This window comes from Phodopus roborovskii, unplaced genomic scaffold (assembly GCF_943737965.1).
Source record: "Phodopus roborovskii unplaced genomic scaffold, PHOROB, whole genome shotgun sequence".
NCBI classification, from domain to species: Eukaryota; Metazoa; Chordata; class Mammalia; order Rodentia; family Cricetidae; genus Phodopus; species Phodopus roborovskii.
Genome location: NW_026125397.1, coordinates 12360151 through 12375052, shown reverse-complemented (window position 1 = coordinate 12375052; position 14902 = coordinate 12360151). Strand labels below are relative to the sequence as shown.

General features: G+C 38.4%; 1 protein-coding gene across 1 annotated transcript in view; it reads left to right on the top strand.

Annotated features, from left to right (window-relative positions):
* Rnf217 (ring finger protein 217) overlaps positions 1-14556 on the top strand; it is a 107793-nt gene extending 93237 nt beyond the window's left edge. The window contains 3 exon segments of the mRNA XM_051175494.1: positions 8349-8550; positions 12638-12709; positions 13703-14556. Of these exon segments, the coding sequence (XP_051031451.1) occupies positions 8349-8550; positions 12638-12709; positions 13703-13776 (348 nt within the window). The 3' untranslated portion in view covers positions 13777-14556.
* Positions 14557-14902: the final 346 nt, after the last annotated feature.

Below are 14902 nucleotides of genomic sequence, written 5' to 3'. Positions count from 1 at the left end.
ACTGTTAACATGCCACTGTAAAGGCAGAGCTGGTGGATGCAGGGTCACCGTTTTTCCTATTTGGTGCATAATGTGAAATTGCTACATTCTAAAAGCAGGGAAACAACTTACTTCCCCAGAAAACCGGCAGAGGTTCTGGTAAGCTTCTCCTATTCTGATTCCAAGTATATTGTTGCTCATTTGCTACTTTAACGATTGTGAAATATGTCCTTATATTTACATTTGCTAATTTTCTTACAAGCTGAATATAAAGTCAGGTTCCTTTGAGTTAGTCATGAACCCTTCTTAAATTTTCTGTTCATATTTGGCTATTTTAGTGGGCTAAGTTGGGTCATACTTGTTTGCATCCACTTCTATGAACTCTGTATTTCAAAATTTTAACTCCTTTTATCCAATAGTTTCTCTATTTGTTTTTCTGTTTTTTAAAAAAATGATTTGCACATATTTTTAAAATTTTATTTGTCTGAATATATTATTTTCTTTCTCTTTCAACATATATACAAGCACACATAAATATCATGCACACATATATTTTATATACTTACATGTTTTCCATATGTATTTGCTTCTAAGCTTAAACATCACAACATCCAGAGTTTCATGTTAAAATTTAATTGTGTCTGTTATCTTCCTTTCCTTTAACCTTTTGATGTATCAATACTTTAATTTTTTAACTTTAATCTGACTATAATTTACTTAATGTTTACTATGAATTAGATATTTAAAATAATTTTTTTCCCAATTGCAACATCTTGGCTCAGTTGCGTTTATTAAATAATTCTGCCCTACCAATTAATTTGTAATTCTTACCAAGCAAATGTAAAATCATAACACCTAGTACTATCTTTGCTGGGATCTCCATTCTTGTTACTAAGTTGTTAGAAAAGTTCTGTAACAAAACTGGTGAGTTCAAAATGATTATACATCATTCAAGCAGCGTTAGAATGTGGCCATCCCTTGTGTGAACTAGTGGCTTAAATAAAACAGCTTGTCCCTCTCTGTCACTTATCAATGTCTCTTCTTCCACAGTGAGATGGCTTTGCCTCAAGTGGAAAATAGGGTTTCATACATGATATGGTACTATGAGAAAATTTGACCCCTGTAAGCAAATCAAAATTAGTATTTATAATTGAATTTTGGGGCCAGCAAGATGGCTCAGGGAGTAAAGAAACCTTGCTATCAAAACTGACCACCCGAGTGCAGGCTCCAAAACCCACATGGTACAAGGAGAGATTCAACTCCTGCATTCTGTGGTTTAGCCTCTACAAATATGTGTGGTGTGTATGTAGACATGCATACATACATAGATAAACACAAATGTATAAATAAAACATAATAAAAGTATAATTGGAATTGACAGATAGTAAAAATGAGTGGTAAAAGTTCTTTACAATCATTTATGATCAAGATACTTACTCATAAGTGTAATTATTTTGTATTGAGGTAAACACACAAAACAATTCCATAGATTATTTATGAATTGTTTTTGTGAAATTATAATAACACTTTATCAAGAGCTATTTTGCTTAATCATTTTGATGAGTCATATCCTCTTTTTATTTATTGATGAATGTTATGTACATATGTAAGTACTTTCATGAATTTATGAGCTCACAGAGTTCAGAGAAGGCATCAGATAATCCTGGAACTAGAATTATAGACGATTGTGTGCCACAGTGTGGGTGCTAGGAATCGAATCTGAACCCTCTTCAAGAGCAGTAAGTGCTCTTAACCACTGAGCCCTCCTTCTATCCCCATCATTATCTTTCCTCTTTATTTTCTTCTTCTCCTGTTTTTTGTTTGTTTGTTTTGTTTTTTTTTTAGAGGCCATATTCTCACCATGTAGCTCCTGGCTAGATCTTGGTTGTAAACAATGTGTGTCTCAAAAGTCACAGACATTTGCCTGCCTCTGTCTCTCTACTTCTGAGTGCTAGGTAAAGATGTGGGCCACTCCCATTCTTTTGACTGTAGAAGTTTATTCAGTAAATTATGATACAGCATTCTTATAAAAACGACTTTTCTGTTTGTGTAAGTTCTGACTCTAAATAAAACATAAGATTATTTTGACAGATTTCCCTTCAATTAATCTAAACATAGATCACGATGCTCTGACCTTCGAATTAAATTTTACACAAGTGAAGAAATTAAATTTTAGTGGGGGACAAAATACTGTCTGTTCAAAAGTTCAACTTGACACTATACATAAGTTCTGAAGTGAGTTGAGATTTGCTAGACTAATAAAATTAAAAGTGAGATGCATCATTCTAATTAATAAAGGTGTCAGCAATATAAAACTCATTAAACACTGCTGTTGTAAGAAGTTTCACAGCCACGTGTATTTTAACCTTAAGCCTTCAGTCTAGTCAGTAGCTGCTAGTATTCATGTTTTCACAAGGCATCTGATTCCCAGCTTTGAGTCCTTCTTTGACATCTTGACCTTTATTATCCGTGTCTGGCTGTAACAGTGCATGCCTATAGTCTTAGTACTCGGGAGACAGACAAATCCCTTTTTTTTTTTTTTTTTTCCTAAAGCAAAAACTCAGCCCTCCAAATGTGTTTTCAACACATGAACTTTGAAGATGCTGGAGTCCATACCTCCGGGCTGTTCTAGTTGATACTTTGAGGGAAGTGCAAAGCAAGTGGAATGTTGAGTCAATAAAACATGAAGAAGGCAGTCTGCCAAGAAACCATTCTCTTCGGTACTTCTACCTAGAAGGATGTACCATTTTTTTGTGTGTCATTAATGTGGATAATGAGTCCATGGATAGCCATTAAATCATCATCTGGAATGTTGAAAATATTTAAACTTGCTCATAATTAGATATTAAATTCAACTAGGAAACAGGAAGTCACAGCTTTGTGGCGTTTCATAGCTCACAGACTAACATCTCATACAACCTGTACAACATTTAGGGGTTTAGCTAGCTTTTTTTTTTTTTTTTTTTTTTTTGTGTGTGTGTGTGTGTGTGTGCTTTGTTTTTAATTTTTGTATGTTTTTTCCTTCTTTGGGTAAAGGGCAAATTTTGCTGAGAATTCAGAGCTTACCAAAGCCAAGTTGACTTAATGTTTTCAAAATTATTAGGGAGTCATTTTTGGTGGTTGTGCTGCAGGCAGAGGGCAAAAGGGAATTCATTAAACCTCCTCCTTTCAAGTTACTTTCTCCCTTACTATCAAATTTTAAAACTGTTTACTCAAATTTGTGTGCCATGTGATAGAAATTAGCCACAGTGAACAAAGCAGATGACCCTCGGCTGAACACTTTGAGTCTCCTCTTACAGAAATTACTGCACACTTCTGTCTGAGCCATGTTCTAAGACATGGTAGAAAACTAATGAATCAGGAATTACTTGGATTCTAAGGCTAATGTACGACTAACATGATTTGTGAAATAATATGAAACAATGGTAGTTCATTGTTATCCTAAGCCAACACGTTTCTTATTTCAAGATAAAAAGACGATTACTTTTCTGCTTTTAAAGGAAGTGTCAGACCTGTGATCAGTGACAGAGTGTTGTTGACCTTTGCTTCCTCATGCTCTGAGCTATTTGCCTGGTAGCGTACATGCGCGCGCGCGCGCACACACACACACACACACACACACACACTCACGGCACGCGCGCGTAAATAAGCAAAAAATACTAATAGGTCATGCTAAATTCTGGTGTGCAGTCCTTCTTTTATACGGTTAACACATTGATAATGATGACAGTACTGTCTAACATATGCCACCATTTACTGCTGCACACCAGCCTCTGCCGTAGGTAGCTTCCAGTCATCCCACAGCAGCCTTCCAAGTGCTGAGGTTATGCGCATGTGCCTTCTCATACCCAACCAGAACTGTATTTTTATGACAAACAAACTTGCTTACTCTTTGGAGATTAAATATGTAATGCAAATATGCATTGCATTCATGCCTTAATAATTATAAAATAGAAACGAGTGACACTATTATAATGTAACAACATGTACTAATAACATGTATGTGTTACAAAATTAAAAGAAATAGGAAACAGATACATACATATATATTTTGATATTTAATAAACTTTGAAATTAAAACATCAATATCTGTACTTTATATTTAACAGTTTTAAATGAAGGCAAAAAAGTGTATGAATGTCTAAACATGTTTACATGTCTATATGCATACATGTGCTTGTAATAAAAGCATATGTGTATATGTAGCTGTAGTATGAGAAAACATGGTTTTAAAATGCATTTTGGGCTTAAATATAAAATCAAGTTAGATTCCAAGTTCGGATATAATCAATATCTCAGTTTCATAATAGTAGTGTAAGTTAAAAATATGCTACATGAAAACTATTAATATCCTTGAATTATTAGAAATAGATTTCATCTGTGTGAATATCTAATGCATTTGAAAATTATGTCAAGAGTCTAGTTCTTCCACAAGACCCCAAGGCAACGTTAGCCTCATTTGTGATAGGCAAGCATCTCCTGCCAAGTAAAACAAGAGTTCTGAACTCTCTACAAGGGGATGAGATGGCTGATTGAGCGTCGCTTGTATACTATGGCACTTCCGGGATGGGTGGAGTCCTCATGATCCATTTAGGCAGAGCTGTGTGAGGAAAAACCCTGGAGGCCCAATCTTTATATGAATATTGATACAGCCATTTTTCCTAAAGGATCTCAAACTATCAGATAGCTCAGTTTTAAGACTCACTTTCTGTTCTGTAGCAACTCCAACTCAGCATTTAAAATAAAATGGAGCTTGTAGCTCAGTGGTGGAACATGCACTCAGTATGTGTGACCAAAGTGCGGATGCAGACAGTGTGGCATGTGGGAGCCATAGTTTCGTGGTGATTCCTGTAATGTAAACTTCTCGGAAGTGTTGTCAAGGTGGTGTCGGGGAAGTGATCGAGAACCCAGACTTTGCATGCCACCTTGAGGAACTTAATCTTATTGTCTCCTCTAGGAGCCACCAAGTGGATCTGAGCAAGAGTTGAATGGTAGTAGATTTATATTTTAGATTGCTGTTGCCATTTTGAAAGTAGGTGTAAGTAGTTGGAAAGATGGTGATGTAAGCTTAGGCTAATTGTCAAAAGGCTGAGAAGACAAGGACCAGCCAAATTACTTGGAGCGTGAGCTCTCTTGATCACATAGAAAGTTTAGAGGAAGCTAACTAAGCTGCCCAGTGGATATTTAGCTGTGTGCCTAACAGGATGTATTGGAGACAAGATACAGTTTTATCTTATTTTCGAAGGACTAAAGCATTCCAGAACAATGGTGACTTGAGTTCTGCTTATTTGACTTGAAAATGGCTTATGTATGTAACTAACAAATAGTTGTGTGGATCTAAAGGGGAAGGGCCAGGCCCACAGATGAAGTAAAGAAACGAGACATATAGTGGAGGAAAATTGAAACCGATAATCTCTGAGTGGGAGAGGTCACCCAAAGAACATGTATGGAGTATGGAAAATATGGATGGGATTAGGGATAGGTGAAGAAGTAGGAATAGAGTGGAATGGAAAATAGAGGCATTGAAAGACATGCACATCAGAGGTCAGGGAGGAGGAAGTAATCAGCTGATTAAATGACATCAGGTGGTTCAAGAGGCAGAACATCTCAAAACAAGATTGTTGGGTTTGACAATTCTGTGATCCGTACTTGTTGAGACAGTGCTTGGGTGAGGATATGTGCAAGCCCCTTAATAAAAAGAATGAAAAGATGTACAGGAGGCTGTCAGTGTGATTCAGCTCTTGCTTGTAACCCTGAGGACCAGAGTTTACATCTCAACAAGCTTTGTAACAGCACCACACACTCCTGGAACTCTAGCTCTCAGAGTTACAGATTGCTGAAGCTAGCTGGCTTCCAGTGTAGTCAAGAAAATGAAAGCCTTTGGTTCAGGAGACCATGATTGAAAGTAACAGGTAGGGACTAGTAGAAGAGGACACAGATCTCCTGCCCTCTGGGCTCAGTCATAGAAATGTATGCCTGGCAGACACAGTAATACGACACAATAATACAAGCACAAATACATGGATAAATAAATAAAAGGATGTGCATGATCTGGACCAGTGCAGACTTTATTAGCCAGGGCTTAAGCAGAGGGGTGCAGATAATTAGCCTTCCCAGATATAGAATGAGCAGTGCTGTGCCAAGGCATTCAGAGACCCAGGGCTGTGAATTCTGTGCCTTTCTGGAACTCCACTTAGTCAGTAACCTGCTGCTTGCCTTTTATTTCTTAGACCGAGTGTTACTTCCTATGATAACCCTGTGTGACTCAGGCCATCCTCACGCCTCGGGCTCCCAAGTGCTGGATTATCAGGGAATACTACTAGTTAGTGTAATTTTTCTTTTGTTTACTTGTTGGATAGTGTCTGAGGAGATCTAGTTAGCTACAGTTGTCAATTTGACACAGCACAGGATTATTTGAGGCTATTTCAACTGGGGAATTGCTCTGAGCAGACTGTCCTGCCAGCATGTCTTTGGGATCTTTTCTTGATTACTGATTGACATGGGAAAATTCAGCCAGCTGTTGGTAGTGCTACCCCCTGGGCAGGTGGTCCCAAGTTTTACAAGAAAATTGGCTGAAGGATAATGATAACATGAGTTTCTCATCTGGAGTGTATGACCTGTCTAGCTATAGGTTCTTGGCCCTAGTAATGATGCCAGGTATGGATTTTGTCTTGTGAAGCAGGATTTAAATTCAACCAGAAGGTCCTTGTTTACTCTCATGACATCCACGCTACTATTGTAATGGTGGTCCTGTCTTGCCAAGCCTGACATTACTGTACTCACAAGGTTGATAGCTGGGTAAGACTGATAATTACTTTTCTACTCTAGTAGCATTCATAGCACCTTCCAGAAATTTGAAAATCGGCTGGTAGGGGAAAAAACTTCCTAGATCCAGCTTGATTGCTTCATATTCTGTGATTCAGAATGTGTAGGATGTTTAGCAATAGGGACTTACCATCAAGTTCTGGAGGCTAACAAAAAGAACTGGCAATATCTTGTAATGTGTGTGGGGGCTCTGGAACCTCACTGGCCAATAAGTCCTGCTAAGTGGACATCTTTTAACAACTTACAAAGACATTCAGCCGTACTCTTAGATTAGTATATCTCTGAGTTAGTATATCTCTTATCAGAGAAGGTTCTTTTTGTAGTCTTTGTACAGTGCTTGGAGCACAGCAGTTCTCTCCTTTTGTAGGTCACTCATGCTATTGGTGTGTTCTTTGGAAAAAAAAAACATTAGCTAGCTCCATTTCAATGCAGCATAGACTCCAAACGTGGGTAGTAGATGTTGGGTGTTTAGCAGTTGATTTCACACATACCTTCTCCCCGTGCCTTGGAAGCTTGAAAGATCAGAAATGTTCAGGAGTGCTTTGGCCCATGTTATTGTTTTGTCTTTTACTTTGTTTTGTTTTTTGAGGCAAAGTCTCATGTAGTCCAAGTTGTCCTTGAGTTTTCTCCATGTGATGGAGAAAGGCCTTGAACTTCTGATTCTCCTGCCTTCCTGTCCTCTGATGGCTGGTTTTACAGGCATGGGTTACCACACTGGGTTTATGATGCCCTATGCTTTGAATCTGGGGTTGTACTGTATTCCTAGCCCTGGTCTGAGCTATTTCTTAGCGCCATCTGCAGGATGCATGGCTAATGATCCCATAAGTATTAACAAATAGGCAAAAGAATAATGTTCGCTGGACCAGAGGCTGAGTAATTTACTAGGAGGCTGTAGAGCCTTAGCTTGAAAGCCTTTACCAGCACAGCCCTTTCTTAGGTCTTTTATGCAGTTTTGTCTACAATTTACATCTGTTCTTAAAGAGAGACCCTCAGATAATTGATAGGCTGCACAAAGCGTGTATGCACTGCTATAGGACCAGCTTATACAAAGAGAAAACTGTATAACTGTAAAAGGATAAGGCACCAGGAGCAATAATCAGCAGCTTTGGTTTATTACCCAAATCATAATTTAGTAGCAGCCCTGGAACATAAGTGCTTATATGCCCTTGACTACACACTAAGTCTGTGTACCCAAGGAAAAAGTAGAGTGGCAATTAAAATGTGTGGAGTTGTAGGCTGTGGCCATGACTTACCTAATAAGAGTCAAACAACCTCTGGCAGGTTTGACTCATGTTATTTACAAAGTTCCTAAGTACATTAAAATGTTCATCAGCATACAAGTCCCACAGCAACATTATAAACTTATAATGGTAAAAATTAATATTGGGAATATTTTAAATAAAAATGATTACAAACAAATTGAAAACTTCTCGCCAGAAATGCTACATAAGACTTTTAATTTGGTAAAAGTGGTTCTGAAATATTTGGAATTTTACTCTTGAAACACATTAATTGCATTTCCTTCTCTTTATCCTTTTATCCAGATTCATATCCAGAGAACGGAAGGATGTGACCATATGACTTGTTCACAGTGTAACACTAATTTTTGTTATCGATGTGGAGAGAGATACCGCCAGCTCCGGTTTTTTGGAGACCACACATCAAACCTCAGTATATTTGGATGCAAATATCGCTACCTCCCAGAGAGACCTCATTTAAGAAGATTAGTTCGAGGGTCAGTCTGTGGTGAGTATTGCTTAGAACCTAAGGAGTGTTGCTAAAAGTGTCCCAGCCTTGAGAATCCTGTGTGCCTGTTATGTGCCAAGGATTGTAGTAGGGCTTTTACCAAAATGTGATCAAAATTGAAAAGTTAAGATTGTTCATATGACACTATTCATGACCACCATTTCTGAAACACTGGGAATGAGCCAATTGGTGACAAAAAGAATGTCCTATTTATTTTTGTATGGACATTAACAGGCATCTTAAACACATAGATGCTCTATTGATTCATTACATAAGCATGGTACAGCACTTAACAGGGAACGATGTTGAACAAAACATACACACACCCCACAGCCCTGTGGGAGTTGTATAATACCTATAGAAATGATATTTTCATGCATCTTGTTAGTAATCAACAATTAATCGGATAATGAAATAAGTACGAAAGCTCTCAATTGCATATAAGTCCAAGTCTAGTTACCCAGGTAACTGCTTTAACCCCCTCTTCAGATAATACAAAGCCCTGCGCTCACACATAAGCCGTGCAAACAGAAACATAAATACCTGCTCCTATCAGATCACCCGGCCCCATGCCCTCCCTTCATTTACACAGTCCTTCTGACCTCATCTGATTTCTTGAATTAGTTCCCACCTCCTGGGCAATGTGTCCACTGTGAGATTTCTTTCTCTTTCTATAGCATGGTGCTTTCTTTGACACATTTTTCCTGGGTGTCCAGGACTTTTAAAACATCCAAACATTCTTTGTCTTTCCTAGCCATTTTGCCTGGTTTATGGGAATACCTTTGTGACTGTACTCAGCCTGTTCAAGGCTATGACTCACTCCTCTCTAGAGTTACGATGGCTGAGTTGAGAGAGGTTGGTCTGAGTTACAGACTTCATTTTTATGTATACTCTACTATGCGGAGACCAGCATCACCACTTTCTAAACCTATGCATGATCACTGAAAACAAACAAACAAACAAGCAAAGAAACCTCTCAACCAAATTTTAATTAAACACACTACTTTTCCAGAGTCACACCATCAATAGCAATGGTTCTAATACCTTTCAGTATTTTCTGTTCCTTCATTTGCTTGTTAGGGAAAAATTACAATGATAAAAACAGTATTTACATGCTGCTTCTGTGGACTTTGGAGATAACTGATATAGGCAGTATTTGTAAGAGTCGTCCCACGAGAGAAAATTGCAGAGTTGTGAGCGATGTCACATCAGCAAATCTAGTTAGACAGAGAACGACCTCAGACACAAAGCTCAACTCTCCTGTGGCTCTTTTCCTGTTTCAGCACCGTCTTGAATTCTGGTGTGTGTGTGTGTGTGTGTGTGTGTGTGTGTGTGTGGTCTATCTTGTATTCAGATGCATGTGTGTATTCAGCTACAACACACACATGTACATTTAATTAAGCCACCATAAATAACCCTGACACCATAAGGGGCAGCTGACTTAAAATACATTTCCCTGCCACACAATTTCTGGCCACCAAATACAACTATCACTAAGTGGTTATGATGATTGGTTCAGTTGTCAACTTGACACAAGCTGGACACCACTCCCCATTGGAGGGGTCCCCATTCCTCTTATCCCACGAAAACCGGAAATTCCCAAATTACTTACTCCTGCCATATGAGAGAGGGTATGATTTTTAGCTTAGCCCCCACGTCTATCACCCTGTCTGTGCGAGTGCCTTTAAGTGCCCTTGGCCAGAGGTAGAGCAAGCGCCTACATGTCCGTTACAGCTGAGGATGGGAAACTTGGTTTTCATTCACTGTGACCACACACAGCTAGAGCTCCTGGGCACTTCAGGGTGGTGAGCAGCATCTGGGAAACAAGCAAATCATTCAAGGAGTGTTACTGCCATTCATGTGTATGTGCCACAGCATGCTTGTGGACATGTGTGGAAATCTCTTCTCCCTTTCTACCAGGAGAGTTGCAGGGATCAAATTCAGGTTGTTAGGCATGGATTTGCATCTTTACCACCTGAGCCATCCTATGAACCTCCAAAATTTGAAGTTTTAAATCACATACATAATTTTTACAGATAATTCTTTAACTTATCTCTTCATAGCATAAAATTAGTATGAGCAAGAGCAATGGAGTCTCCTCCAAAAATTATTTTGAAAAATACTCAATTTAAGTAAAAGACCATGTCAATTTAAGGAAGCTGAAAGTAGAATTAAAGAGTTCACATAAAAAAAAGGGTCACTGTCACAAAAATTTAGGTAATAAATGAGTTACTTTGAACTTTTGACTAGAGTGCATGTGTCATTAATATTCAGTGTCAAACTTTTATAGTCTACAGAATGCATTATAAAAGTTTTAATAAATTATTTTCAAAAGAAATATAAAACTATCCTGGCATAATAATGTACATGGAGAAGTCTTACATTGTCTGGAGGCTAAAGCATGAGGATCATGAGTTAAAGACCAACCTGAGCTATATCACCATACCTTGTTTTAAAAGAGAGGATGGACTACTGGGCAGTGGTGGCACACACAATCAATGGTGTATTACAATAACATAAAATTAAATAAAATTTGAAATTAAGAATATTTAAACAGGATATAATTATGGATGTGAAAAAATATACTTAACTATTGAAAATGATGTTTTAAGACCATTGTTATTGACCCTGGAATAAGAGAAAATATGCTTGCTCCAGTCAAGGCAATCTGAGAAGCAGACTTAATAACCATGTCTAGCACTGTCCCAGTTTAATCCCCCTAAGGGGCAGGCACGAAACATGCTCCTTGGTGATGTTCAGGAGGGAAAAGTCAGTGTTGTTACTTGACAGTTGATTCTGTTGCTAAGATGAAAATGTCTTGGTTACTTTAAGAGGAAATACCACTAAAGAGACTGAGCTGTGTGTAGAAGTTTGGGGAAGAAAAGTAGACTCTTAATGTAACCTGGATACTGCATTCTAGACTCTTCAGTGTAGTTCTTAGTACTGCCTAAGTGAGTTTTGTCATTGGTATAAAACAAAAGAAAAACTCATGACTGGGCATCATGTTAAACTGACAAAAGATTCATATATAATTTTACTGGGTAATAAACTATATTCTCAATTTGATATTTAAAACAGCATTTTTCCATATCTAGTCATCTGATTCCAAAAACTAACTTCTATGAATTAAAAAGTTAATTCTTTTTTTCTACCAGACTCTCAGCAAATGCCTGTGTATCTTTTCTCATGCAATTATTATCCTCAGTCACTTTACATAACTTATAGAATGGTGTTGCTTTGCGATTCTGGAGTGGCTATGTGATTCTACTGCAGACTTCCTCTCACACACTTTGTGGCATTTAGATTGTAGAGTTATGTCATGTGTTCAAAGGTTGCAGTAATTGTCCTGGTTTTGTCTGTGCCTTTCAAAGTCAAAGGGATTCCACTGGTGGCTTCTTGGCTTCAGTGACATGTGACAATAGTGATGATTGTCACAGATCAGTTATTCATTCAAAAGAGAAGTCAGCTGGTGCTGCCAAGTGTGGCATCCCTCCCAAAACCGGACCTTCTTATAAGTGCTTCCTTTCAAAGTTTGTTACAATGATTCACTTGAATAACTTCCAACACATCATTTATTCAATGGTCGTTTTCTACAGCAGTTGTCTCGAGGCATCCCATTTGGAGTTCGCTCTATTAGATGTTCATATGATTTCCCCTCTTACCCAAAAGTAAGTAAAGCATTTTTCTTAGACATGGGCCAGGTCAGATACCCACTGTGGTCCCTACTAGCTTTCCATCATTGTGAGCTCCATAGATTATTCGATGCATGGTAGCCTACGCTACTCCTTTCTTGAGCTTTCAACATTTTGAACATTGAAGGTAGAAGAAATCTGAAGGAAAAAATACAAAGAGTAAAGTGTGCCAGTATGAAGGATTGTAAGCATTTTGGTTGTAAAGAATAAATGACTTGTAGATGCTTGGCATATGCCCAGGGCTTTGTGGCACTGTGTGATTGAACTTCGGTGATGGACACATGTGTGCATCAGTGCTACACATGCCCCTGATTCTAATACTTCTTTAAAGAGCTGCTGTAATTGCTTGGTAAGTCAGATTTGAGACTCTGAATTATTTTGATTTTGTTTTCCAGCTGGAAAGCTCTTCATTACGCCTCTCATCCTGGTTTTGGGATTGGCACTAGGGGCCATAGCAGTTGTAATCGGTAAGAAACACATGACACACTTGAGATTAGAATTCTCCCGTGGCAGTAGAGACAATCGCGTGTATATAATGGTGCGAGTGAGCGAGCATAGTTTCTTCTCCGTGCCCACTTTAAACAGCCATGCAGTATGGGGTGTATAAGGTCAGAGGGACATGTTTCCAACAGGCTATGTTTATGAGACACTTAACATGTGAGCAAACATGTTTAAAAGAGTAGCTCTGACTTAGCGTGATGTAGACTAACCCGGAGAGCTGATGAAAACATGCACAGGTAGATCCTACACTCAGTTTCTAACACAGTGTGATGGCTGGTCACATGGATTTATGTTTCTAAAAAGTTCCTGGATGTTGTTGATGCTCTTAGCCCAAGGGCCACACTTTGTGAAGCATTGCTTTAGAAATTTCACCTTAAGCTATGTTCATCATTATTCCCTACATAAAATGGGATACTTTTGCTAAACTAAATGATTTTCCACGTGTAAACTTCTCTTTATAGGTAATGAGTGAGTGGGACAGATAGAATTATAAAGTGTCTCGCATTCCAGTCATTTTAGTCAGTCAGGACTTTATACAACAATGTTATTATCTCAAGTAGTGGGAATCAGGTCTCATCAGGATCTCAGAATCATTAGAACAGGGACCACATGTATATTTTTAAATAAGATGTTATACTGTCCAACAGTGAATCTTGAATATCATAGTGTGCAAATTGTAGGATTGTGATAAGGCTAGATGGTTTGCTACAAACTGTTTGTTTTTTATTAGAACTGTTATAACTGAGAGTGAAGGGGAGCAGGGGTCTGAAGAGAAATAGAAAGAATGAAGTCTTATTAAAAAAAAAAAAGTCCCGTAGTATTTTATGCTTGTGAATCGTTAACAATGACTGTTATAAATAGTTTGCATATAAGTAAATTGGGAAATTTCAAATATACCCCCACACACATACACCCCTCAGCGGTCCCTCCCTAATTGCCTTTATTTTTTTAATTCCTAGGTTTATTTGTATTTCCTATATATTGCCTTTGTAAAAAACAGAGAAAGCGATCACGGACAGGTATGCACTGGTAATCCACAGAGGATTTCCCATGACATCGGCCGGCACCAGGGGAGGCTGTGCAGGGTGGTACACCGTCTGTGAGTCAGATCCTTCAGAACACCTAGAGGAACTTCTACCATCTTGTCTCCGGTGGTTCTCTGCAGGCCACAGTGCCTCTAGCTACGGTGCACTCCCAAAATGGTATCCCGTCCTTCCCTAAACAAATTGCTGCTTTTTAAAATATGGTCACTTTCGTTAATTATAGACATTTATATAGCAACTCTGACCTTTGTGGTTCTTGGAAGAAGATATTTTGAGAACAGGGTATCCTCACATGTGTTCTGAGGACATCTCACAAGGATGTTGTTTGGACTGTCTGAACTGTGTGCTTCCCTCCAGGCTGTCTGTGAGACTTGGTGTGCATAGCTGAAGCCCTGTCTGTCGCAGCAAACAAAGCCACTTTGCAGAAGATAAATCAGAGTTCACCAAATGCACCTGTTGTCATTTGTAGCCCGAGTGGTATCATTCTTTTGTTCTTTGGATACTGTAATTGCTTTAAAAAAACAAAAAACTCAATACCCAGATGGGAATTGATGAAATTAAAATAATGAGAAGAACCATGAGTTACCGTTACCGGTGCGTATGTGTAAGGATGTGAATGTGTGTATATAAACACGTATTAAATCAGGCTCCATAACCGTGTGCTTGTCCATTTCCATGTCTTTCTTCATAGAACCATGCAGCCATAAGGGTTCCTTCTGCGGGCCTAACTTGCTAATGTACTGCATTAAAGCCAGTGTCAACAACAGGTTGTTTCTGTGGTAGCCCGGTCTGTTTTTTGCTCTTCTTGTGGTCACACACACACACACACACACACACACACACACACACACACACACGAGAATTTGTGCGATGTCACTCCGATGTACCAAACTTTGTAAACTGATGAAACTGAAAGGGTGGTTTTAGAAAGTCCCCAAATTTCCAACTCTCGATCTTCTAGGGTTCCTTGGGTTTGTGCATACATAGTTTATCCTGTTGATATAGTCCTCCTGGAATAATTTAATTAATTTTTTTTTCTTTTTTGCTTCTGCTTTAGGTCCAAGTTTTAAAAAATTATTTGATGCTCTACTCCTTCCCCCTTTCCTCTAGTTTTTG